The sequence below is a fragment of the Ictidomys tridecemlineatus genome, chromosome 3 (assembly GCF_052094955.1).
Source record: "Ictidomys tridecemlineatus isolate mIctTri1 chromosome 3, mIctTri1.hap1, whole genome shotgun sequence".
Lineage (NCBI taxonomy): Eukaryota > Metazoa > Chordata > Mammalia > Rodentia > Sciuridae > Ictidomys > Ictidomys tridecemlineatus.
The window spans coordinates 202,922,722-202,950,623 of NC_135479.1; the positions used below are offsets into that span (position 1 = coordinate 202,922,722).

The following is a 27,902-nucleotide window of genomic DNA, read 5'->3' on the forward strand; positions in this document are numbered from 1 at the left end:
CCTTCCGCGCGTACTGACCGCCACTACCCCAGCACCTGCCCCTGCGCCGGCGCGCGCCGCCTCGCCCGGGACCCGCTGTGCCCCCACTGACCGAGCGGAGCGACCACATCCCCAAAGCCCGCATCCCGGAGCGCTTTTCCGGGCTCACTCACCGATCCTGAGTACTTGCGGGGCGGTCTGGGGGAGGATGTAACACAGGAAATAGAGGAGTGCCCAGCTGGTGTCTCTGGTCCAGAGCCCGGGCTGGGCGATGAGTGTGCGGCGCTCCATCTTCCTAGCTTCTTAATTCATGCCCAAACACAGCCGCTGCCGCACGCCCGCGAGATGCACCCCACTCGGGCCAGGTCCCCGCCTCATCCTCCCTGGATGCTCCGGGTCTGCACCCTGACCACTCTCCCACGGAGCGGGATGGAGGGAACCGGCGTGGGAACGCGGAGCTGGATGGCAAGGCTGAGCTCACTCGGGGCTCCTGGCTCCTGTCGCTAGCCCATCACTGCTGCTCCTCCTCCTCCCTGGGCCGCAGACCGCGGAGGATCAGCGCGCTCCTGCTGCCTGAGCCCAGAGACCAGCTGAGTAAAGTTGCTGCCCCAATCTGCGGGAACGTCTCCCTCATTCGTCCTCTGGTCAGATGCAAAAGTGGGAGGGGGTGGATTGGTGGAGGGTGCAATCAGTGAAGGAGAGGAAGGGGGGAACGGCGAACCAAGAAGGAGGGGACTGGGTGAGTTGGTGCAGGGTCTCTGAGCAAGCCTGAGGAGCTCCAGCAGGTTAACTGGGATCCCAGCCACGCTCTGGCTTCTTTCAATCCTTGCTTCTCTCCTCCCCTCGTTGGCCCCACCCTTTATTTACTGCCCGCCCCAACCCCACGGATCCAGACACACTCACACGCTCACACACGCACGCTTATTCTTTCTCTCCTTCAACTTTGTGATGTGCTGCCGGGAAAGTCGATTGAGTGTTGAGTCCTCAAGACAGATCAAATCCAACCTATGGGTCTGAACAGAGGCAGCCTCCTCCGTTCTCTGTGAGTGGCGGTGCTGTCCCTGTGCGCCTGTTGGGGGGTCCTAGAAATGGCCAGCTACGATTCGTTCCATCACTTGATGGAAAATTGCGGTCTCCGAGGGCAGTATTTCAGAAAATGATCCGAGATCCCGTTTTAACTCTTATAAGAATGAAGACTAAGAGGAGGAGAAGGAGGAGGACAGAGATGGGAACCCTTTAGTACTCTAAGATTGTAGTGGCTCCTTTCCTGTTTGGACCTGAGATAATGTCTCCTAAATTGCTTCCATTTATAAGTGCAGAACTGGGAAAGAGGCAGCTTCCAGCGCCACTGCTTTTCTTAATTTCTTTTGACTGTCACATTTGAACACTGGAAATAAGCTATTTTAACAATGTAGGTTTGGAGACTATTTCTCTGTGGAAGGACAAGGACACCTCCCTGGGGAAATCAGCATTTGATCATTTTGCCTTAATTTCCTTTGAGCTTTGTGGGGAATATGTTCTATATAAATGTTTGCTAGTTCTGTATTAACATCTCATAGAGATCTATTTCTTTTTCTACTTAAGAATTTTTTGGAGAAGTGATCTAAACTGAGTTGATTCACAAGAACGTCCACAGTTACATGATCCTAGATAGGAAATAATTATGAAAGAGTTCTATCTTAAAATCTGTTCATTCCTCTGGTAGCGGTGGCTCACGGCTGTAATCCGGGGGACTCTAGAGGCTGAGGCAGGAGGATTACAAATTCAAAGCCAGCCTCAGCAATGTAGGGAGGCCCTCCACAATGTATTGAGACACTGTCTCAAAATTTAAAAATAAATAATTTTTTTAAAATGGCCCCAATAAGCCCCAGGTTCAATCCCTGATTAAAAAAAATGGAGAAGAAAAAAAGAAAAAGAAAGAAAGTATTCATTCTTTCATTCATTCCTTTTTGTATGTGGTGTCAGACATTCTGCTTTTTCCCAAAGGCCTTGTAATGGGATTAATGCACCTCTATGTTCTAAGGGAGGTTAGAATCTTTTTGCAGGAAGCTAGTTAATTGGTTAGTTCACACCTCAAGTAGCATACCTAGTTCTGGACACCTCAGGATGAGAGTTGACAACATATAATACTACCTTAGATAAGAAGAGTGATTTTTGTGGGTTTAGGGGTGCATTTTATGCATGGAAAGAGGAAATCAGGAATTAAGAGCATATGCTAGCTAACTTCAGAAATCGGAAGAGATCCTGTGCTAAAAGAAAGCAGCTTTACTCAATGTCAGTTAAATGAGAAGAAATAACAGGGCTGACGTGCAGCTTGTTCAAGTACTTGCATTCATGAGGCTCTGGGTTTGATCCCCAGCACCAAAGGGGAAAAAAAAGAAAAAGAAAATCAGAATGTTGTATGGAATTGAAGAAGAATAAATTTCATTTATTTGGGGATCAATTCTAAGGACATCAAAAATGGGATGATCTGCTTCAGCAAACTCCCCATTTATTTATTCACTCATTCATTTATTGAATGCATATTTATTGGGGGTCTTCCTTCCTGTGAGGCATTGTGCCAAGACCTAAAGACACAGCAGGGATAGAGCTGGTGCTATCCTGATACTTATGGGCATTAAAGAAGTGTGATGTGTTTTCAAAATGATATTAAAGGGGCATGAAGTAAAGGAAAAAAATCCTCATTCAGGAGTTTGAGATGCTCTTGTACAAAAATCAGTATTTCAAAACTCAACAAATGGGTAGTTTACAAGTGATTGGTCTTTCTTAAATCAAGAATAAATGTAGAAATTATTAGAAGGTTTATTTTTAAGCCTAAAGATTTGTGCACATTAAGCACATGTAGTCATCTATTTCTTTCTTGGTACGTTCAAGGTCAATAAATAGAAGATATTGCAAAACTAGACCTTAAGAATCCAAGGTCTACAGTAAAATCATCTTCTAAGCACATGGTATTTTTAATCCTGGTTTGAACCACTTCTAATTTTTCACCTTTGTTTAAAGTGCTCTATCTTATTGTAGTAGATTGCTGGTGCTTACCCCATCCAGTTCTCCCCTTCCCTGGCATATGAAAACCTGAACCATTCATTTAGGTAAAATCATGTGGCTATTTTTAGCCACTAAAATATGTGTGTGAAAGCGGTATATATAACTTGCATGTGAAAAGAAGGCAATGAAAAGATCCTGTGCAGACTTTCAGACTCTGTTCTCCCGCTAGAGGAACTCTGAAAACTATGAGTTCTAGAGATTCAGGTGGAAACAACCTGGATCTTTGATTTACATTTTGCAGGGAAGTTCCTCTGAGTAGTTGTCAGATCAATAGAAAACTATTGATAAATCAGTGGTAGCTCAATTTTATGTTTTCATCCATTATAATTTTGAAATATTTGTTACTACAGCTTAACCTAATGTATACTGACTATAAACTCTCCAGGATTTTATATATTCATTTGTAAAATGAGAATAATAATAATACAGCAAGTCTATTGTAGGAACATTTTAACTACTCCATATGTAATACTTTCAGAGGTCCTTATTTCTCAGTATATATCAATTTGTTTTAATTATATTTTTGGTTAAATAAATCTATGCTTACCTTCTATTTTATTTTATTTTTTTGTTTTAATTAGTCGCATATAACAGTACAATGATCTTATCGTATCATACATTTGAATCAGATGGGGTATAATTTCTCATTTTTCTGAGTGTACAGGTTGCAGAATTACATTGGTCATGCAGTCACATATATACATACAGCAATAATAATGACTATTCTATTTTGCTGTGCTTCCTTACCTTTTATTTTAAATAGGCCCCAAATGGTATAGACTAAATTATTCTGTTTAGTTGGAAATGAGTGGACCATACTAGTCCAATTAATGGTATGGTAACAGTAAGTTGGTTCAATTGATTCACTACTATTTAAGAAAATTCTACCACTTTTTGGCTGTACAACTTCAGGCTATGAGTAAACAGTTCTTTTCAGTTATTAGAGATGGAGAGATTGTATTTCCTAAACAAAGTTTCTTAAAGAATAAGTGGAATGCTTAAGTTACTTTTCTCTACCATCTATAGAATTCCATAAAGCTTAAAACTAAAAATTTATTTCCTTGTTCAAATGACTCTGTTCGCTGCTCATGTGCAGAGGCTCAGGGTGTTGAGTTACTGTTGAGTGATCATCAGCTGCTGCTAATTTGTTTTGTGCTCTTCACCAGAACTGTATTTTGTGGATATATGAATCCTGTTATTTTTTATCAGAAACAACGATGGTAATCATTCTTGATTCACAATATTTCATAGTACTCTCAAGAATAAAAATGCCCAACTGAATGCACACTACCATTTCCCCATTCCATACATTTCAAGCTTAAATTCATATACCCTGGTTAATAATAAAGCAACACAGTAGCATGTAGCTTTGTGCTCCCATGAGAGCTGTTGGCATTACTTAGACACTAATCCATTTAAAATTACTTAATTTCTAGAAAATAACTAGATACAAAGAAAAATAGCTTACAGTAAGTTAAGGAACTCCAGTGTTACAACTATGTTTTCAAAATGTGAGAATACTTGAGTACACTTTTAATGTTACTCAGAACACTGAAAGCAAAAGATCAAGTGGCTTTTAGAGACTACTGGGAATGTGTCATTGATTTAAGATTAAAATCCTGATTTCTTGGCTGCATCTTTATACATTTTTTTTTTTTTGGCTAGGTGATGTCATGTATTGGATCCCCAAATTCTTTGCTCAAATCTTGCCTCTAAACTCCAAATTCATGCAGCTGACTCTAATTACCATTTCTAACTGACACAGCATCTCAAACTCATTTCAGTATGAACATCACCTTCTATCCAGCTATTAAAACTGGAGATCGGTTTTGATTTCTCCTTTGCTTTCCTCCTTCCATATATATATATATATAATTTTTATTTTCAGACACTATTTTTAACATCAACAATATGTCTTTAATCTATTTTCTTTTCTGTAGCTCTACTGATGTCATTGCAACCTGGTGCTTCTTAACCTCAAAACTTTTGACATTTTGTACAAGAAATTCTTTGTTGTGGAGGCTGTCCTGTGCATTGTTGGATATCTAGCAACTTCCCTGTCCTTGATCCACTAGATGTCAGTAGTCCCTCCTCCCTCCTTGTGATAACCAAAAATGTCTGTAGACATTGTCCAGTGTGTTCTGAAGTACAAAGTCAGAATCACCCGCACAGCCCAAGTCATAGTGGCCTTCCATCTGCCCTATGATCATAAACTTTCAACTGTCTCCCCTCCCTGCTGGGGCTGTTGCTATTCATTCTGTCCATCTAATCTAAGTCACCACTTCATAATACCCTGCAGAGTTCCCTCCTGGCCACTGTCTCAATGATCAACTCTCCAGTTGCTTTATTTATTTAGTTATAAGATCTTTGCTCTGTTTACCTGCAACCTCAATATCTAGCACTGTGCCTGGCACTGAGGGGAGCTGGATGCATGCTCATGGAATGAGTGAATGTATCAATGAATGATGCTCTCTTATAAGCCATCCAATCTGCAATTCATAGCTTCAGACTATAGGACTGAGCTGAATAATGGGCCCATCTTCTCTTAATTTCATTCAAAGCATCTGCAATGATCAGCTTAGTATTTAGTGTTGTCCTCAGCACATGGATACAGTACACTGTCTAACAAAACTGGAGTGCAATCTTAAACGAATTTCTTCAAATTTCAGCAAAATACCATTTGGATTAGGAATTGTCCTTATCATTCCACTTTTCAGCACCACAGTTATGATTACACACACCTTTATATTTTTTTTATTGGTTGTTCAAAACATCACAAAGCTCATGACATATCATCTTCCATACATTTGATTCAAGTGGGTTATGAACTCCCATTTTTTTACCCCAAATACAAGTTGCAGAATCACATCGGTTACACATCCACATTTTTACATAATACCATATTAATGACTGTTGTATTCTGCTACCTTTCCTATGCCCTACTATCCCCCCTCCCCTTCCCTCTCATCTTCCCTCTCTACCCCATCTGCTATTGTTTAATTCTCTCCCTTGTTTTTTTCCCCCTTTCCCCTGACAAACTCTTATATATAATTTTGTGTAACAGTGAGGGTCTCCTTCCATTTCCATACAGTTTCCCTTCTCTCTCCCTTTCTCCCACCCCACTCGTCTCTGTTTAATGTTAATCTTTTCCTCATGCTCTTCTTCCCTGTTCTGATCTTAGTTGCTCTCTTTATATCAAAGAAGACATTTGGCATTTGATTTTTAAGGATTGGCTAGCTTCACTTAGCATTATCTGCTCTAATGTCATTCATTTCCCTGCAAGATCCATGATTTTATCATTTTTTTAGTGCTGCGTAATACTCCATTGTGTATAAATGCCACAGTTTTTTAATCCATTCATCTATTGAAGGGCATCTAGGTTGATTCCAAAGTCTAGCTATTGTGAATTGTGCTGCTATGATCATTGATGTGGCAGTATCCCTATAATATGCTCTTTTAAGGTCCTCAGGGAATAGACCTAGAAGGGCGATAGCTGGGTCAAATGGTGGTTCCATTCCCAGCTTTCCTAGGAATCTCCATACTGCTTTCCATATTGGCCGCACCAATTTGCAGTCCCACCAGCAATGTACAAGTGTACCCTTTTCCCCACATCCTCGCCAGCACTTATTGTTACTTGACTTCATAATGGCTGCCAATCTTACTGGAGTGAGATGGTATCTTAGGGTGGTTTTGATTTGCATTTCTCTTACTGCTAGAGATGGTGAGCATTTTTTCATATACTTATTGATTGATTGTATGTCCTCCTCTGAGAAGTGTCTGTTCAGGTCCTTGGCCCATTTGTTGATAGGGTTGTTTGTTATCTTATTGTTTAATTTTTTGAGTTCTTTGTATATTCTGGATGTTAGGGCTCTATCTGAAGTGTGGGGAGTAAAAATTTGTTCCCAGGATGTAGGTTCCCTATTTACCTCTCTTATTGTTTCTCTTGCTGAGAAAAAACTTTTTAGTTTAAGTAAGTCCCATTTGTTTATTCTTGTATTTAACTCTTGGGCTATGGGCGTCCTATTAAGGAATTTGGAGCCCAACCCCACAATATGTAGATCGGAGCCAACTTTTTCTTCTATCAGGTGCAGAGTCTCTGATTTGATATCTAGCTCCTTGTTCCATTTTGAATTAACTTTTGTGCATGGCGAGAAAGGGGTTCAGCTTCATTTTGTTGCATATGGATTTCCAGCTTTCCCAGCACCATTTGTTGAAGATGCTATTCTTTCTCCATTGCATGCCTTTAGCCCCTTTATCAAATATAAGAAAGTTGTAACTTTGTGGATTGGTCTCTGTGTCCTCTATTCTGTACCATTGGTTCACCTGCCTGTTTTGGTACCAGTACCATGCTGTTTTTGTTACTATTGCTCTGTAGTACAGTTTGAAATCTGGTATCCCTATACCTCTTGATTCACACTTCCTGCTTAGAATTGCTTTTGCTATTCTGGGTCTTTTGTTTTTCCATATGAATTTCATGATAGCTTTATCTATTTCTACAAGAAATGCCATTGGGATTTTGATTGGCATTGTGTTGAACCTGTAGAGAACTTTGGGTAATATTGCCATTTTGATGATGTTGGTTCTGCCTATCCATGAACAGGGTACATTTTTCCATCTTGTAAGATCTTCTTCTATCTCTCTCTTTAGGGTTCTGTAGTTTTCATTGTATAAATCAGATGCAAAAATCCTCAATAAAATCCTGGCGAATCGAATACAAAATCATATCAAAAAAATTGTGCACCATGATCAAGTAGGATTCATCCCTGGGATGCAAGGCTGGTTCAATATATGGAAATCAATAAATATTATTTACCCCATCAATAGACTTACAGATAAGAACCATTTGATCGTCTCCATAGATGCAGAAAAAGTATTCGACAAAGTACAGCATCCCTTTATGTTCAAAACACTAGAAAAACTATGGATAACAGGAACTTACCTCAACATTGTAAAAGCTATATATGCTAAGCCTCAGGCTAGCATCATTCTAAATGGAGAAAAACTGAAGGCATTCCCACTAAAATCTGGAACAAGACAGGGATGCCCTCTCTCAACACTTCTATTTAATTTAGTCCTTGAAATACTAGCCAGAGCAATTAGACAGATGAAAGAAATTAAAGGCATAAAAATAGGAAAAGAAGAACTTAAAATATCACCTTTATATTTTTTTACTGTAATTTCCATGCACTGGCTCAATTGCTAAAGCACTGTATCTCTGATGAAATCTTTGAAAGAAAAAAAGTGTCTCATTCATTCATCCTTTACATCCTATGATAACAACATAAGAGTGTAAAGAAATTCAGTTATGTGCCATATCTGAGCCATGTTGGTATTTGACTACTTCCATATACAGGAGGGCCTCCTTTAAAAGTAAGGAAGAAGAGGTGCACCTAGGCACTGGGGATATTGGAGCCAGGGCTAACCAGTAACTACAGCTCACTGCTTTAGACAAATCTGGAGGCTTTAACTATCTATGGCTTGAAGCAGTTGAGTTAGTATTGTCCATTATCCCTCCCAAAAGGAGATTCCCCTTTAAGAATTAATATAATTTATAGTTATTTTATAAAAGAAGGGCTCAGATCTCTATCCTGTTTATAAATAAAATAAGCTTTTACTTAAGATAATGTTTCTTTTGTGCTTATTTTATATATGCTTTGTATTTTTACATGTACTTACTGAATACAGCAATCTCAGGTGGTAAGTACTACTGTTACACAAATATTATGCCTGAGGAAATGGAGGCACCAAGAGGTGAAGCAATACGTCAGAAATTCCACAGCTAAACAACAAGAGCCAGGATTGAAACTGAGTCAGTTTGGCTCTAGTATTTCCACTTTAAAAAAAATGAAATGAAATTAACATAATGCCGAAGTCTGGCTAGGCACAATTCAGGAGCCACTTGTCAAAAGAAACTAACTTTATTTTTAGAACTACAAACGCCAAACAAAACAGCTCCTCAGGGAAAAAACCCTCAGAGCCCAACTGCCACCACCGGCTTTCATACGCCTCTCACCCCCACACCAACCTCACCACCTCCCACAATCCTCCTGCTCTTGAGGCCGATTGGCTGGGTTGTGTGGGCAGAGCCAAAGAAGTCCCCCAATAAGCAGCTCCGTGGAGGAGCCAATCAGCTAGATGTTGCTGGGGCCGCTGTGAGCCAATCATCAGCTGGCAGTCTGAAGGGCAGGGAAACAGCCCAATGAACATCACTGCAGAGGAGCCAATCAGCTAGATGTTGCTGGGGCCGCTGTGAGCCAATTATCAGCTGGCAGTCTGAAGGGCAGGGAAATAGCCCAATGAACATCACCGCAGAGGAGCCAATCAGCTAGATGTTGCTGGGGCCACTGTGAGCCAATCATCAGCCGGCAGCTGGAAGTTTGCTGGCAGCTGGATCATCAGCCGGCAGCTGGAAGTTTGCTGGCAGCTAGAAGTTTGCTGGGGCCCCTTTGGCTGTGGCTCTCAACAACATAACATAAAATTGATCATTTAAAATGAAAATCATTTGACCAGGCATGGTAGTGCACTTTTGTAATCCCAGCCATTCAGAGGCTGAGGCAGAAGGATCCCATGTTCAAGGTCAGCTTCAGCAACTTAGTGAGGTCCTAAGCAACTTAGTGAGACCCTGTCTCAAAATAAAAAATAAAAAGGGCTGGAGAAGTGGCTCAGTGGTTACATGTCCCTAAGTTCAACTCCTGATACTAAAAAAAAAAAAAGAAACAAGAAAAAAAAGAAAATTTAAAAGAATTTATTACATTAACAGTGTAGGTCCAACCGCTAACTCTAAGTCTGGCTAGAAAGTAGTAAATGAAATAGAAGTGTTAAAGGTTAAATCAGAGAGGCACTTGGTGTCAAGACCAGCTAAGGACTGGTAAGATCGATCGATCGATCGATCGATTGATTTATCTATCCATCTATCTATCATCTATCTATCTATCTTCCTGGTACTAATTATCAAGGATCAAACCCAGGGTCTCTTGCTTAGTAAGCAAGTGTTCTACCACTGAGATATATACCCATTCCCAGGACAGACTTTTAATCTGGAAGAAATGGGAAGTGATTGATAGTTTTGATTAGAAAGAAGAGTGGGAGATTTAGGCTTGTGTTCTGATTTGTTTCACAAATTATATGAGGTATAGGCTGTGCAGGGAATAGCTATAGTTCTTGTCCTCATGGAACCTGTAGTCAAGTATATAATTCTGCAAATAAATACATAATTACAAATTATGTCCATGATAATACTAGCTAATTTCAAAGCTTTTTAACTTACCAGTACCATGCTACACATCCCAAGTGTAGAACTCAAGGATAAATTAGCACAAAGTGAACATCCTGCTATAGGCAACCAGCAGAAAGGAAGCAGGACATCTTCAAAACCCCAGAGATGTCATCCAGTCACTTCCCACCTTCTCGAAGACCATCACCATGATATTGACTTTCAACAGCAGAGAAAGTTTTGCATGTTTTAAAACTTTGTATAAAAACAACACACAGATGATGCTCAATTTATAATCTGGTTACATCCTGATAAGCCCATTGTATGTTGAAAAGATAAGCTTAAAATCATCTCAGTTTTGGAATGATTAAATAAATGCACGGAGAAGTTGAAAGTGTATTTAACATCCCTAACCTACTGACCACCATAGAATACTTCCATTAGCCTAAGTTAGGCAAAATCATCTAACACAGAGCCTATTTTATAACAAAGTGTTGAATATTTCATGTCATTTATCTAACACTGTAATTGAAGTGAATAGTAGCACAGTGGTTCTATGGGTGTGTTGCAACATCGCAGAGTGGAAAAGTGGTTTAAACGGAACCTTCTCGCATAGCACAGCATCTGTTTATTCTTTGGGGGCTTCTTTCAAATGCAGACTAATTTACCAAACCCTAACTGTACATCAGGTTTATTGGTTCACATTTAAGAGTCATCCTGACCCTTTAGATGCCACGGATAATTGTTTTTCCATTTAGCAGAAGCGTATAAATGGGGCACAGAGACAGGTTCCATGAGGAAAATCTGAACGATGCATGGATAAAGCAGAACTTGGTTTGGATTAAGAGCTGAGGAAAAACTACTCTGAGGAAGGAGACTTTATACCTTGCCTTAAAAAAATATTTGGGATCGACAGAAAGGGGAAAGAGAAGAACTTTCCAGGCAGAGGGAAGGCTCCTATATGGGAAGCTCCCAACTCTATAAAGGGATGCTCCCAACCACCTAAAATAAGGCAATGGTGGCTTCTAGGAGCTGGAGACATTATGGCACCAGATGAGAAGGGAAATGTGAGGAGAGGCCTGATTTCAAGGAGTTGAGAGTTTTCCGAAGATGAGGCCAAACCCTGTTTGGGCTCCTTCTTTCCTTCCTGTTCTCACTTACCACTGTTCAGCTCTGGGCTTCATGATGCAGAGCTCTCATGAAGCAACAAGGCTGTCCTTCTGTTTGCTCCTGGTCCCTCCCATTCTAGCTTTCCAGCTGCTCACTTGGGCCCAGCCCTTCTGTCTCATTCCTAATCATGTTCAAATCTTCATGTCTTAGGACATTTCTGAAAAGTTGATCTCTGAACTATTTATTTTTTTCCCCCACATTTTACCTAGTTCAGGATTATTCTTACCTCATATCTCATTACTCAGGAAGGCTTTTCCTTGGGTCCACAGTAAAAAATTTGTCCATCTATTCTACTGCTCCTCTTAGCACCCTGTAATTTTCCTCCTCAGTTCTCAACACCAATTTCAATTGTTTATTCCTTTATTTAGTATTTATCTCCCTCCTAGATTGCAAGCACCTATCACAATTAATTTGCAAAAAAAAAATGATCTCTGCATACAAAGTTATGCAACAGTGTAGCCACAGAGCCATCCCAGCTCCTGACTCATAATCGGAACACTATCCATATTTACAGACTCACTGGATTTGAATTTTCAGAATATGAAGAGGTTAATATGACATATGACAAAGAAATCCAAGTTCAGAAAAAGGAAGTTGTAAGTTGGTATGCTTCATGCTTCATACACTTAACTAATGCATTCAAGTTTGATTTAAGTTTGTTTTTGCATATTGTTTTGATAACCATTACCTTTAGCAATTTTAAAAGCTTAGATTATTTTAGTTTTGGAATGGTTAAATAAGTGCACAGAAAACTTAGAGAAACTATGTTAGAAATCTAGTAATTGTGTTTAAAAAGCTAAAATTAAAGCTTAAAACCATTATAATGTTCTAATTTTAATTCAGTCAACTCTTCCTTACAGATTTCCAATTTAAGTCTCTGAACTACAAAAAACATTAAGCTTCTTCATATTTAAATCATATAATTTAAACAAGATTTATAATTATTACCTCTTGGTTTAATTTCTTTCCTCAAAGCCATCCAATTTTTAAATTAGTAATTTTATATCAAAACAATACATGCATGTATTTTTAAAAGTTAGATAGTACCAAATGAAAACATAGAAGTCAACACTACATCTCTATTTCCTCCATCCCTTCTGTGCAACTCTTTCAGCTACTAGATCCAGCATTTTATATATCTCATATTTCTCACCTTTCTCTGTAATATATACAAATAATTCTTCTTGCCTTTATCAGTTTGAGGTGTTATCTTTTGACTTCTGTCACCAAATATGAGATTTTCACTCTTTAATATCTTCATATGGGCTTCTCTTTCCCTTCTTCTCCATACAGGATGATTTTTAGGTTCAATTGCTATTCAAGTTTTATACCTTGTTTGATGCACACCTCAGCACTGTGGTGTGGGGTGCTGGGATTACATTTTCCTCTTCTTACTCTCTGTTTTCCTTAAAGTTGGCATTTGCCTTTTTTTCCTTTCTTGTTGTTTATTTATTTGAATCTACTATTAATATTTTGCATAGTTTCTGAGAGAGTCTCTACCCAATTTCAACAAATATAATCTCATCCTTTCCCTTCCTATTTGGAGACATCCTCCAGGGACACCTCCATTGTCCTATTTTTGAAAACTCTTGGCCTTCAGTGAAGGTGTCACTAGAGCATGTTGATTCTCTGTGAATCTAGGATACTCCTAACTTTATCTTAGGATAAATTCCCTGTTCCTAGGATTTCATGTGCCCAGAGTTAGCCACATTGTAATTCTGAGGACATGATCCCGTGGACTTACTTCCAATTCAACCAAAACCACCCACAGACTCAATTATCTGTGATACAGACTTACAGAACTCACTAAAATTTTTTATCCCCATGGTTACTGCTTATTACTGAAAACAAAAGGATACAGATTAGGGGAGAGACACATAGAATCTGTGAAGTTTCCACATATGAAGCTTCTGTTGTCTTCTCCCCATGGAGTCAGGGCATGCCACTCTCTGGCATCAACATGTGACAATACGCATGGAGTATAACTAACCATGAGTGCTTCTGTTAGCTTGTGTGTCAGAAATTTTATTGGGGCCTCATTCTGTGGGCATGATTGATTGGAAGATGGATCGACCATATTGGAACTCAGTCTCTAAGTCAGCTGATGCTGTGGGACCCGATGTGCTCACCCTAAATCGGAAGGATGGTCTTGGTCAAAGGTACAGCCTCTACCCTAGAACTGTAGAGTGTGGCCAGCTACCACCCAAAATAAAGACACTCCTAAAGGGATGGATGGTGTAGACTACCTCCAAAGATCATAGGACAAAAGCAGGACCGGGTTCCGATTCTTTACTCTGCACCTGTGTTTATTTTTAAAAGTACTTCCCTGGTCTTGCTTAAGCAAATGCTCAAGAAACTCAGAAGAAGACGAAGGAGAAGAAGGAGGAAAGCAAAGGAGAAAGTGCAGGAGAAGGAAGAAGAAGAAGAGGAGGAAGAGGAGGAGGAGGAGGAGGAGGAGGAACTGAAGCAAATGCTCAAACACAGAAGAGGAGGAGGAGGAGAAGGGGAGCAAGAGGAAGAGGAAACAGAAGGAGGAGGAGAGGAGAAAGACAGACAGTAGAAGTGATCATGGTGACGGTCCCCCACATGGCCTCCTGTTGAATGACACAGCTTCAGTGGGGACACGTGGTCTTCTACACACAGGTCACAATTTTCCTCCAGGAATCTTCTTTCATCATCACCTAAGGGAATCTATTTTCCTATATTTCATCTCTGGTGTTCTAGGCTTTTCTCTGTGTCTTCATCTGCTTCCCTTCTTCCTCTTGGGTTTGTTCTCTCCTCCTCCTCCCCCTCCTCCTCCTCCTCCTCCTCCTCCTCCTCCTCCTCCTCCTCCTCCTCCTCCTCCTCCTCCTCCTCTTCTTCCCACTTATCGGTCTTGCACTTTCATGGTAGGAACTAAAATGTTCTTTAACCTCTCATCGTCCTCACCTGGTTGAGATGGGGCCTAGGATGTGAATTGCCAGCTGTGGGTAGAACAGGTGGGGCTTGGGTTGACTGAAGAGTGACCTCGACTGACATCTGACATCGAGGAAACTCTGCTGTGGATCTGTCAGAGTTGACAGCCTGGTTTACCAGTTTCTCTTGGGCTGATTAGCTCTCCCTGGGGCCCTTCCTTAACACTCAAGTTCTAACTGCCAGTGAATAGGGAGGCTAACCCCAAACAGAAACCGGTAAACTTCAACTTCTGGACAATGTAGCTCCAGTTTTTTTTTTTTTTTTCCCCGAAGGAGATAAGAAAAGGAAGATATTCAGGGGTGTGGGTTTGTTTCTTCATGAGCTTTGCAGCAATCGTTATTCACCCCGGGCCTCGATTTCTCCAGTTCCTGCGGTGATCCTGGATAGAAGCTCCCAGCCACCTGAGTTCTGTGCTCTGAAGATGGGGTCGATTTCTCCTTTGGGACAGAACCACTTTACAAGGTACCATTTTCTGGTTGGTCAAGTAAGTCTCATTGTCCGTTCTGTCTTTCCTCCAGGCCCTGTGTAGGGTTAGTCAGGGTTTCTTGGGAAAGAGCCCACTCCTCCACCTTTACCAGAAGCACTTCCTCCACAATGTCTTGTCTATATTAGGGAGAAGCTCTTAAAGCCCCATGCTTTGCCCTCAGCAGTCACCCCTATGTGAGCACAAGACTTCCTGAAAACACCCGGGCCTCCCTGACTTCCCCATTTGTTTTTCTTTTCTTTTTCTTCCAATGTGGAAATTTGATCTGTGTTCCTTGCTTGCACAGTCAATGCCCCCTGCAAGCAGCAGCTCAGCTGGGCCTACTCCAAGGAGTGCTCTTTGCTTTTTCTTGGAATTTCCAAAAGGGATTCTGCTCCAGTAGCTGGCAGAGATCTCACCCGGTAGTGCCTACGTGCCAACGTCCTCTCCTCCCTGTCTTGTGTCCTCATTCCTCTGCCAATCTCTCCTGGAATCATATCACATTAACTAATGACACTCGGATCCTGGTCTCCAGGTCTGCTCAGAAGCTCTCTCTCAACATTTTTGCCTATTTCTTTATTATCTTGTGTTTATTAGCTGGCTCATAACTATTTGGTAATTACAAATTTTTGAGGGCAGGTTATGAATCTTTTCCTTCAGGTCCTGCTAATAGAAAGTTTAGGTCAATTATAAAGATCATATTTGAATAGTCTGCTTCTTTGTGGTAAACACTTTCTTACTTTGGGAAGGTCATGGATCTTGTTATTCAGACTGTGAGTCACATTATAAGATAGAGTTGTCCATCCCAAATCCAAAACCTAAAATCCAAAATGCTTCCATTCTGAAAGTTTTTGAGGATGTACATTGCCCCATAAGTCTGATGCTTTGACATATACAAACTTTGGTTCATTTGTGATGTTATTTAAAAAATATTGTATAAAGTCACCTTCAGGCTATTGTGTCTATGAAACATAAATTAATTTTGGGTTTAGATGTGGATTTCATTCCCAAAGTATCTTGTTACATATAACAATATTCCAAAATCTGAAATATTTCTGGACCCATGTATTTTAAATGAAGGATACTCAACTCTGTCACTTGATTAAAGTATCCCGAGTTTGCCAATGGCCAGTCAATTTTGGAAGCATCTCAAAGACTGTGTAGTAATTGCCTTTAAATCATCTGTAGTGTAATATCAAAGTGAGAACAAGTAACCTCAGTCATAAAAATAAAACCACTAAATCTCAAGGGGGTGAAACACAAGTGCATTACTTCTGTGTAGCTCAGTTATTTGGGCATAGGAAATGATCTCTAAAAGCTTGCTACATAATGAGAGAAGAACAGATGAGAGCCCAGCGAGATGGATATTTATCTCAGGGAAAGAGAAACAGATTTCTCTTTCACACCAGTACGAATTATTAAGCTGAAAATTCGCACAGGAAGCCACTCCAGTGTTTCAAGCAATTCTGTTTATTTTTTAAATCCTCAAAAAAAAAAAAATGGTCCTTTGTAAAATCCTGTTGCAAAGGGCTTGTATTCCATCAAAGTATGTGGACAAGCAACTGAAAACCTTAGAGTCAAATTGACTTTGGGATACTCCAGCAATAATCAATGAGAACTGTTCTTCCCTCACAGCTGTCGATATTATCCGTGTTTGGGCTCTCTTTTTCCTTGCCTGACAACCATAATAGGCAGATTGGAGTTTTATCCTCCTTCCTATTTTTTATCTTCTCAGTGCTGGGACCTCTCTCTGTCCTGTCTTCTACACAACCACCACAGACACTGGCAACCATATGTTCATCTCTGGTACCCACCTTGGAAAAGTGAAGGATGTCAGAATGTGCCTCATACGGCCTTCAACAGTACCACAGAAAATTTTCCATGATGAGTTGCTCGACCTCAGACAGCAGTAAAGAAGGCAGTCTATCTGGGATGTTGAGGAAGAAGGATCCCAGGTGTACACTCTGGCTCACCTTCCTCTGTGGGAGTCACCTTGAAAATGCTGTTTATCTCCATGCCTGTGGGTGTAGAGTCAGGGCAGTTCCTCTCCACCACCTTAGATAGCTACTTCAGGGCCAAGAACAACAAAATCAAAATGAGATGTAGAACCAGACACTCCAGTTTACATTCCTACCCAGCCCTATGAATGATGTAAAATCCGAGACATAAATCCGTGCTATATCACCACAAGCTTAAGCTGCTAAGACCCATTTTCAAAACAGAGTATGCTCTTGCTAGGTGGTATGATAGGAGCCTGAGTCACTAAGTGACTTCAATATTTTCATTCCAAATTCCAAGACGTATTGACTCTACACGTTTGACTTTGCCTACCCTGTTTCATCCCAACTTAGAGCTTCACTCATCATTTCATTTCATGACCAATCTTGCTTTCATTCTGGTAAGATAGAAGGACTCTTCCCTTCTAGGGAATTGCATATGATTTTTAAAATGAGACAAAAGGTCAAGTTCATCATTTACTTCTTTAAACATATTATCTTAGACCAAGTAGGATTTGAAATAACAATTCATTTAACCTCTGCATTTGTTTGTGGCAGTACCATCTTGCTTCCCCATTTTTCTCCACATTTCAATCCTAAAATGACATTCTACCCTGCAATTTCAGAGATTTCTGCTGGTCTTATTTATGTTCGATTTCCAAATCATACTCATTCTATCCATACAGCTTTAAGTAGATGTAACTTGAACATCTCTAAAAATAAATTGCTGTTGATAACTTACTATTATCCTTCAGTTTCCTTCAATGAAAGAAAGAAGAGAAAAAAATACAGAGAGAAAGAAAAAGAGAAGGAAGGAAAAGGGGAGAGCAATAAGAGAGCCTCCTATGTTACAGCGAAAAGAAAATGTATATATCAATGTGTTGAATTTAGGCCATACATATATAAAGTGGAAGTTTCTTATTTAGTAGCAGCAATTTGTGGGCACAGAAGTTGGCAATGATAAAAATGTCCAAAGTCACAAATACAGTATATGGTTAGTCATGGGTGGTGTTATTTGGCCCCAAAATAGACTTTTATGTTGCCTTTCTTTTCTCCTAACCACATTCAGAATTAGAGAGAAGAGAGACAAGAACCAGCAGGAAGGTAGAACAAAAAGCTAACAGAATCAAAGGAGCATTCCAACAGAAGGCTGGATTCATTGCACATCTCAACCACTGAAATATTTTCAGGTGATTCTGTTTTTTTTTGACAAAATGTGGAAACCACAGGACCTACAACACTTACAAGCAAAACTCAGCAACTCTAATAATAGTTGTAGGAGTGAAAGCCAATTTGGATAAAATAAGACATTGACTCAAGTCCTCTGCGAGAAGACTTTTGAAAACAAAGTTTTCCGAAACCTAGTTTCTTCCTTTGGGAAATCGCATTCCACTTTGCACCTTGACTCTTTTTCTGGATTTCTTCATGACTTGGAGAATTTTCCTGCAGTGTTTCTTTTCCATCTGATATCATGAAATGTGGGAGTTTTTCTTTTCTTTTCTTTGTTACTATACAGTGGTTCAAAGGCCTGCTCTAGCTTTTGGCTGAGCATGTGCTTTGAGGTCCACCCTCCCTGGGAAGGATGTGAGTGACATCAGCCACGAGTGCAAGTGAGATCTCTTTCATGGGGTTTAGTATTCAGTGCTCTCACATTTCCAACGATGTGCCCCAAAGGTAGCAGGTGAAAACATCACTTTTAGTGTCTGTTAGCCCACTGTCTAGGCAAAGTATCCGTGGCGTGGTCAGTAAGGAGTTAATATGAATGCTTTTGTATCCCTGCCACATTGATCAAAAATTCAGTGGAATACTTCTGTATTGACACTATTTTCAGAACAAAAAAGACATTTCTCTTCCCTGCATGCTGATGGCCCATTTTAGTACCTAATATTTGAATAATGTTTAAGTATGCTATTTTTCCCTAGACAATTTAATATATCCTTTGTTAATTTGAAAATAATAAAGAAAGGGAACAATTTTTTTTTTTTTTTTAGTGGTATGCAGTAGGAAGACCAAGAGTACATTTTTAGGCACAAAGTGGTGTGGAGTGGAGAAACAAAACCTGAACATGGATCTGAATTTTTTTGTTTTGAGTCTTTGTATTTCCTTGGGGAAATCAGTTTTGTTGACCTGTTACTGAGGCCTCTAGCTCCATCTCTGAAATCAATGTTCAGATCCTCTGTTTCCAACTTCGTATCCATAGTCCTATGTTGCCAGCTCATTCATTATTTCCCTTGCCTCTTCACAATCTGACATAGGGTCACTATGGTACAATACGGAAAACAGGTTGGAGGGGAGGATGGGGTTGGTCTATACAGGTAAGAGGATAACACAGGGATTCTTGGTAAATCAGCGATGGTATGATCTCATGCTGTGGGGATAGATAGAAGGGAACAGAATCAGAGGAATGATATGGTGTCCAGCTGCCTGGAAGCCGCTTTACTGACTTAGAGAATAAGGAGAAAGGAGATGTCAAGGATGATGCTCAGGCTGCTGGCTTGAGACATCTGCTTACCATCAGTACCCTTCACTGGGACACAGCAGGACCATTAGCTTTAGGGAACAGAGACAGAAGTTGCATTTGGGGCTCAGTAATTTGAAATTTCCTTAGGACATTGTCACCTGAATGTTTTTGGACCCTTGAGGGCTATGACTTTCACGTATCGAAAGCCTTTCCCAGCACATGTTATGACATCTGCAGCAAAACCTTAAGTCCAAAAATAATTTTGATAAGCATGATAGATTTTTTTTCTGGAGGGTTCATTGGAAAGACAGATTTTTTACACTATATATCAAAATTTAAAAAAAAAATTTAGAATAATCTTTTCTGATAATTCTTTCCCTGAATCTCAAATCTCCATAATAATTACTGATCATTTTCTCTATTTCTTTTAATAAATGATTTTTCTCTAACTACCATCCTTCAAAATGTCCAAATATGCATCTTTTATTCACTTGGACATAAGATGGGAATCATTTTTGGTCTGGGGTATGAGTTACGCCACAATATATTGCAATTTTATTGCTAAGCACACCCTTTCTTATTAACTATATATGTCCTCTCCTCCTGTATTTGATACAGAACCCCCTAGGGACATAGCTGTTTTGTCATTTTTTTGCTACTGTTGTTCATTTTAATACCAAAACTTAGATTAGGCTTATTGGACTTACATTAGATAGGACACAAGTATATTGAGTGAAATAAATCTTCAGCATAAGTTTATTATTTTTCATGTGATATTTATTTTCATGAAACTTGACTGGACTTTCCAGGTTGAAATTCACTCTTTCTTATAGAGTTCTACAACAAATTAATTTTATCTCTGGTTTATGGCTTCCATATATCTCATGTTACATTCTATTAAGGTCATTCCATATGTAGTATTGTCTACTACGCTGGTCAAAGTTTGTTAGTTCTTTGTATTGGCGATATCCATTTAATGGCTTGATTATGTCAGTGCTCCAAATGTCTTTTTAAAGTACACTTATGAAAATATAAATGGACTGAATGCCTGTTCTAGTGTTTAGGTTCTTGTTTTTTTAACTCTACATTGTCTCTATTTTCTCCCTCGATATAAAACACTTCTGTTTCTGATTGTTCATCTTGTGCTAACCCAGGCTTATTTTGCTTGAGAGCAGGAGCCATTTCTTTTTGTAGTTTGTATCCTTTCATCATGTTTTTTATTTTCACATTTTGCTAATGCTGATTGCTTAAAATGTTAATTGAATGAAGTCATGCAGTCAGAGTCAAACAGGATATCCAGTTTGTTATTCTTAGAATATCACCCTCGAGTTTGAATAATGGGCTTTCTTGAGTAATTGTATAGAACTTTCAACATCTTAGCAAAAAAGGAGGAAAAGCTACTAGAAAGACCACAATGGTGTCTATTTCCATTTGATGTTTTCTCAAGAACATGTCTGACTCAATTTCACCACTTCTATTCAACATACACTGGAAGTTCCAGCCAGAGCTTTAGGTAAGAGAAAGAGACAAAAGGCATCCAAATTGGAAACACACACACACACACACACACACACACACACACACACAATTGTCCCTATTTGCAGATTGCAAGGTCTTATATACTAAAATCCTGAATGCTCTATTGAAAACCCATTATGATTAGCATAAAAATCAATATGCAAAAATTAGAAGTATCCAAAATAGAAATAAAATGATGTTTAAAATAACTACAATTTGAATAGATTTAATAAAAAAGATGAAGGATCTCTAGAATTGAAACTATAAAACACTGATCAGAGAAATTGAAGAAGACACAAATAAATGGAAACATTGCTCATATTTATGTTGTGAAAATTAATATCCGATAAGGGATTGAATTGCATAACATAAAAAGAATTCAAATAACACAATATTGATATAGAAAATAGATTTAAAATGGGCAAAAATTCGTGTTAAATATTTCTCATAACATCAAAATGTCCAACATTTTTATCTAAAAATGCGCAACATCACTGATATCAGACAAATGCATGTCAAAATCTCAGTGAGATATTACTCTACCTAGAATGACTATTGTCCAAAACCCAAAAGATAACAAGTGTTGGCAATGATGTGGATAAAAGGGATCTCTTATACACTTTCAGTGGGAAGATAAATTTGTACAGCCATTATGAAAAATAGTATGGAGTTTTCTCACAAATTCTTTAAAAATCAGCTACCATATGATTCAACAATACTACTACGGGTCATATCCAAAGGAAATGAAATTCATATGTTAAAGAAACATTTATACTGTGGGTTTATTACTAATAAATTCCCAATAGCCAGGGTATGGGATCAACCTAAGTGTCTCTAAGTGGGTAAAATCATGAATAAAATATGGTATATATAGACCAGGAAATACTACTCAGCAATAAAAAATGAAATCCTGTAATTTTCAACAACATGGATGAAGCAGGAGGATAGTAAGGGCAATAAGCCAGGCAGAGAAAGATGATGATCTCACACATATGTGAACTCTGAAGGCAAAATCTCAAAGAGAGATGTTTGTTCTATATCATAAGAGAATGACTACAGATCGTGATAATATGGTGTAGATTTCCAAACGATGAGAAGAGAAACTTTTTAAAGAGGATTTATTGCTATAAAGAAATAATGAATGCTAAAATTGATGAACATGCTACTTACCGAATTTGATCATTACACAAAATTTACATGCATCAAAACATCATATGAAGAGATACAAGTGATCAACAAACATTTTTAAAAAGTTTAACATCTTTAGTAATTAGAGAAATGCAAATCAAAATTACTTTAAGATTTCATCTCACTCTAGTCAGAATGGCAGTTATCAAGAATACAAGCAACGATAAGTGTTGGAGAGGTTGAGGGGAAAAGGTACACTCATGCATTGCTGGTGGGATTGCAAATTGGTGCAACAACTTTGGAAAGCTGAATAGAGATTCCTCAGAAAACTTGGAATGGAACCACCATTTGACCCACTGTCCCACTCCTTGGTCTACACACAAAGAACTTAAAATCAGCATATATAGTGACACAGCCACACCAATTTTTATAGTAGCTGAATTCACAATAGCTAAACTGTGGAAACAACCTAGATGCCCATCAGTAGATGAATGGATAAAGAAACTGTGCTATATATACACAATGGAATATTACTAAGCATTAAAAGAGAATAAAATTATGGCATTTGCAGGTAAATGGAGGGAGTTGGAGATTATTATGCTAAGCAAAGTAAGCCAATACCCAAAAAACTAAAGGCCAAATGTTTTCTTTGATTAGTGGATTTGGATCTATGATGCCAGAAGTATGGAGGAACTTTGGATTGGGCAAAGGGAAGGGTAGTGAGGGACTGTGGGGATAGGAAAGATGGTAGAATGAGATGGACATCATTACCCTAGGTACATGTTTAATTGCATGAATGGTGTGTCTCTACATTGTGTACAACCAGAAAATTAAAATGTTGCACTCTATTTGTGTATGATGAATTGAAATGCATTCTTCTGTAATATACAACTAGGTAAAACAAATAAACAAACAAAAACATCTCATGAGACCTCATATATGTACAGTAATTAGGTGTCAATAAAAAACAAAATAAGGACATATCTAAAGTTTTGTACCTATACCTAAGAAATTTTTAAAGCATTAATGCATGGTTGCACTAGCTTAATTAGGAATATATATATATATATATGTATATATATATATATTTTTTTTTTAAATCAGGTCAAGTGATGAAGCAAGTATATCTGTGTCTTTTCTTACATACCACCTTCAGGGCATTTTAAGCACTTTATTTATCTTTCAATAAAGAATAATGTCACCTACTTTAAAGTGCAAAACACCTCTGGTAGACTGTGTGGAGGTTTTATAACTGTATCAAAATAGGCCTGCTGTACCAAAAATGAGAAATTTTCCTTTAATTAGAATGACAGCAGGAACTTAGGAAGGCAGAATTTAATGTAATTAAAATGGGAAAATCATTATTTAACAAGAGTCATGCTGCATTTCTTGAAGAAAACACAATGAGGATCTTTAATTTCAGATGAGTCAATAATTTTATTTTTATGTCTCTCCTGAGCCTGTTCTAATTAAAAGAGTACGGAGGATGGATTCTGGAAAGCATTCTAAACAGTCCTTGTTTCTATTTCAATCTTTTGCTTGAGAAGTACATTCCTAAAGTTCACTAAAATTTATATATACACATACATACATATATATATATATATATAAATACACACACACATATATATATTAAGTATATATGTATAAAGTATATTAATGCATATATAAAGTATATATACATACACACACATATATATATATATACATATATATGTATATATGTATATATAGTGTACACTTTAAGGACTAATGTGATCACAGAGAAACAAATACTAAATAAGAGCACTCAGCAATAAGGGATGGTACTTGAATAGTTCTAGCTATACTATTTATAAATAGCTATACTATTTATTTATTATTATTTATTTATGTTCATTAATGTCTGCCCAATTATTGACATTTTAAAATATTTAAGTGTTTTAATAATTACAAAAATGAAGGCATACACCACATGCAAAATTTGAAAGTATATGAAAAAGAGAAGGAAATTCCTCAAAAGCTTGTCTTCCAAAAGTAACTACTATTGACACTGGTTTCTAAACTATATCAGACCAGAATTTTCACAGGGACATAGTCACCTTGTTCAAGATATTTTGTAGCATATTCTTACCCCTTGGCAATTTAGCCAGAGTATCTTTCATGTCAGTAGGTGTTAATCCACTGAGATTTATATGGCCACAGGACCTCATATGGATGTGTTAATATTGGTTATCTCTTACCACTGGATTAGTTCTGTTTGATTTTTAATTGTTTAATTATTAGCATGATTAACAAATCATAATTGTATACATTTATAGGTTACAATGTTGTATTTTGAGATATACATATTCAAAATATATAATAAATAAATCAGTCAATTAACATATATGTCACTTCATATACATGTCAGTTTTATGGTAAGACTTTTAAAATTTACTCTAATTTTTTTTGAAATATACAATAAATTATTATCAACCGTGATCATTCTGCTCTTCTGTAGATCTTAAAATTCATTCCTCTTATCTACCTGATAACAATTTTTTTATTAAAGAAGATCATTAATTATGATAATTTTCTAATCTACATGGTAGTTTAAAACTGCAAATTGAGCATTCCAATTGGATTTGAATTTCCCAGGCTTGATTCTCCTTCTTAAGCTTCAACTTAAGATTAATGTTAGTTTATTAAGCAGACAAAACACACATAAAACAGTTGTTCTACACTGTGTCAGAATAACATAAAACTGTTATGGAATAAATTGTATTGTCTTATGTATTAAATGAAAAAAAACATGCTTGAGGAACTAATTTGTTAGTGTACCATTTGAATGAAAATTTTTAAATTTATCATAGTAATTGTATATTAGGTATGAAATTGAATGTTGGTCACCTCCACCTCTGATTGGGTGTGGTGAAGCTCTTCTCTTAGGAGGGAGAATTAGGGAGAATGGGAGAGTGGGGGACTTGCACTTTATGGCTTCTTCTTTGCCAATAATACTGTCGGGAGCTGATGTTCATTGAGCTTCATGTGGACCCGTTGCTTTATATACATGACCTGTTTTAATTTGCATAACAATACTTTGCTGGGTACTCTTACTATCTTTTTCATTTTTCAGAAAAAGAGTTGGAGGCGCAGAAGAGTTGAACTGCCCAAAGTCACTAGTCAATAAGAGATAGAGTTAAGTTTCAAATCATGTAATGCAGCTTGTGACCTGTGCTCCTTAAGAATTTCAAGTTCTAGTGCTTAGGTTTGCATTTGTGCACTATCATCAATGATATATATATATATATATATATATATATATATATATATATATATATATATTTCTTGTCTCTATCTAAAATACTTTTCTTTCTGTGATTGTTTTGTGATGATCCAGTTGTATTTTACTTGTGTTCAGGGACCATTTCCATTTTTTTTCTTATTCTTTGCACTCTACCTCTTCTACTTCCACATTCACCAAATGCTAATTAGATATGCTCATAAATGCTCAGAAGTAGGGGGAACCAGGAGTTCAAATAAGTAATCTAACTCACTTGAGCTTATGTTCCTCACCCCTGGGCCCCTCATCCCTGAGAGAAACAGGTTACCCTCTGCCTCAGTTTCCTCATCCATAAAATATAGTGCAGGGGCAGGTAGATGGCTTTGAAGGACCCTCTTTCTCTCAATATTTAATCTCTGCATAAGGCTGTTATTCTTGTCCAGTGAAGAGCTAAGGACTCTCTGTATGGAACAGGTCAATGAACATTGAATTACTGAAACATTCAATGTTTGGGACTGGTCTTGGTTTGCATTCTCATAGGCCTCTAACCTGAACCAAAGATTAGATGATAAGAAATTTGGGAGGTGATCCCAGAAGATTTTACTAGGAAAATGGACCACCAAGAAGGCGATATGATGTGTTATGAAACAAGTCACCTCAGTGGATTGAATAAACTTCATCTCTCTGGAGAAGTCTGTAGAAAGGTCAGAACACAGTGGGGGAGTCATAGAACCTGAGAGGAAGGCTTCTGGGATCTTTATTAACGAGTGTGGCTTCCAGAGGCTCCTTTGTCCCTTCCATCCTGTTGTGCCTCCAGAAAGGATGGGCTCAAGGCTCCCGAGGAAATAGCTATGCAGTGATGCCAGTGCTGGCCATTGAAATCAGACCTGCCCACTCCACACCAGAGGAGTCAGGGCAGGTGGTTTAAACAACTTTGTAAATTCTACATCATGCCCGGAGAATTTCCCACAAGGTGTGCTGAAAAACTTCTTGGTTAAAAGTTATCCTGAAGCATGTGTTTGTTTGCCCTTGTGGAGTTTCTCTGGAATAGGGCTGTCTTCTTTCTTGTCATTGACAGATTGAAGGTAAGGAATAATTAATTTTCTTTGATGATGAAGTTTCCTGCAGTCACTCAATGCCACTTATTATGGACAGAGTTTGGGTGGTTTCCTTTTACCTGAGAAAGTGATTCACACACCAGGATGCCTCAGAGAATATCTCCTGTAAGATCTTTGCAAATATAATGGAGGAATTTACAAGTGCAAATAATGGCTGTTATCTTTTTTCTGTCTGGCCTAAGAGAACTGCATTCACTATAACTGCAATTCTAATCCTTTTAGAGCAACAATTTCCTACTTATTTTTTTTTGTGATCTCCCAGAGGACCCTTAGGAGTATCATAAAATGCTCAAAGAAAAAAAAATACATAAAAATAACAGCTAATGAAATCCTGAATCAATACAAATTTAATTTGATTTTCAAAAAATGTACATATAGCATGAAACACTTTTTTAAGAAGTAGTTCATTTATTGAAATAAAATCAAAATAAAAGATGGTACAATCTCCAAAATTTACTAGTAAATTGCTTTATCAACCTAAGACAGAATGAAATAACACAGGCAGTGGAGAACGAATTAAAAAAAAAAAGCCAAAACTACATATGCTGACCAAAAGTGGTTCAATTTCTAGAGCTAAAAAGGGATTCACTGAGAGAAGGGAGGGAATGGGGAAATGATCATACCAGGAAGTGGACTTTCATTCAGCCTCCAAATGTATTCCTTTAGCAAAGCAATTTCTTGTACTCCTTGCACATTTCTACTTAGTAAATTAATTTTGTTATGTGAGATTGTGTCTCTTCTGTCTCATTCTCTCCCCACTTTTCTCTCTACCCTTTCGCTGTCTGGACCAGTGTGCAGCAATGAACAGCTGTTATATATTACAGAATATTCTGTCTCCTGCAATCTTAAATATCTCTTTTGCTTTCAGAGGAGATATCCGGGAAAATCGACAGGCATTGCTTTGTATTTCCTGCTTCAACAAATTTATGAAATATTATCTAATGTGTTTCCCATGCTATTTTCCAGCATCTGTTCCAATAGAAATCAATTTTATCTTAAAGTTGGGTATAAAATACTGTTTTGTAAATGCTAAAACAATGCCCAAATTTATCGAGAAGGGGCCAGCGTGATCTCTCATGCAAACGTTCAGAACTGAAAATGGTTTAAACAACTTTGTAAATTCTACATCTAACATAAATCATTTTAAGCTTCCAAGAGTAAATACTCTAGATTGCATTAATACGACGAAGTCTTTGGAAGAGATTTGATACCATCTGCTGACATCTTTTCTCATCTTCCTCCATGTAAGAATTATACTGGGAAATATAGCTGCTGCCTTAGAGAAAACTACATTTTTTAGTTTCTCTTGCAACTCTCTTTGGCCATGTAATGGAACTCTTGCCAGTGGACTCTGAACAAGGGATGAGTTCTAATTCTGGACCTGAGTTGTAAGAAATTGAACATATCTTCCTCCATATTGTTTCTTCTTCTCCTTGTACGGAACAGCTTTGAACATTCAGACAAGAACAATGACTTGAAAGGTGGGAAAGCAAAACTATAGCATGAAACTGAGCCCTAAATATCTTTGTAGACTGGACTCTCCTGCCAGTCTACACTGCCTACTGCAGAAAGTATTTGAGTCAGAAATAAATTTTTGCTTTCTTTAAA

General features: G+C 38.1%; 1 protein-coding gene and 1 long non-coding RNA gene across 9 annotated transcripts in view; one reads left to right on the forward strand and one right to left on the reverse strand.

Moving 5' to 3' along the window:
- Positions 1-291, reverse strand: part of Grik1 (glutamate ionotropic receptor kainate type subunit 1) — a 378,046-nt gene extending 377,755 nt beyond the window's left edge. For all 7 annotated transcript variants that reach the window (XM_040286974.2, XM_040286973.2, XM_078044517.1 and 4 more), the window contains exon 1: positions 153-291. In XM_040286974.2, the coding sequence (XP_040142908.1) occupies positions 153-270 (118 nt within the window). In that variant the 5' untranslated portion in view covers positions 271-291. The remainder of the gene's footprint in view (positions 1-152) is intronic.
- Positions 292-724: 433 nt separating this feature from the next.
- On the forward strand, positions 725-27,902 carry LOC110597967 (uncharacterized). 2 transcript variants are annotated; one of them, XR_002483761.3, is made up of 5 exons: positions 725-1,021; positions 14,731-14,827; positions 16,564-16,783; positions 17,895-25,091; positions 27,163-27,902. It is a non-coding gene; the product is annotated as an uncharacterized LOC110597967 (long non-coding RNA). The 2 variants fall into 2 exon arrangements; XR_013436988.1 differs by lacking the exon at positions 725-1,021 and adding an exon at positions 6,809-14,053.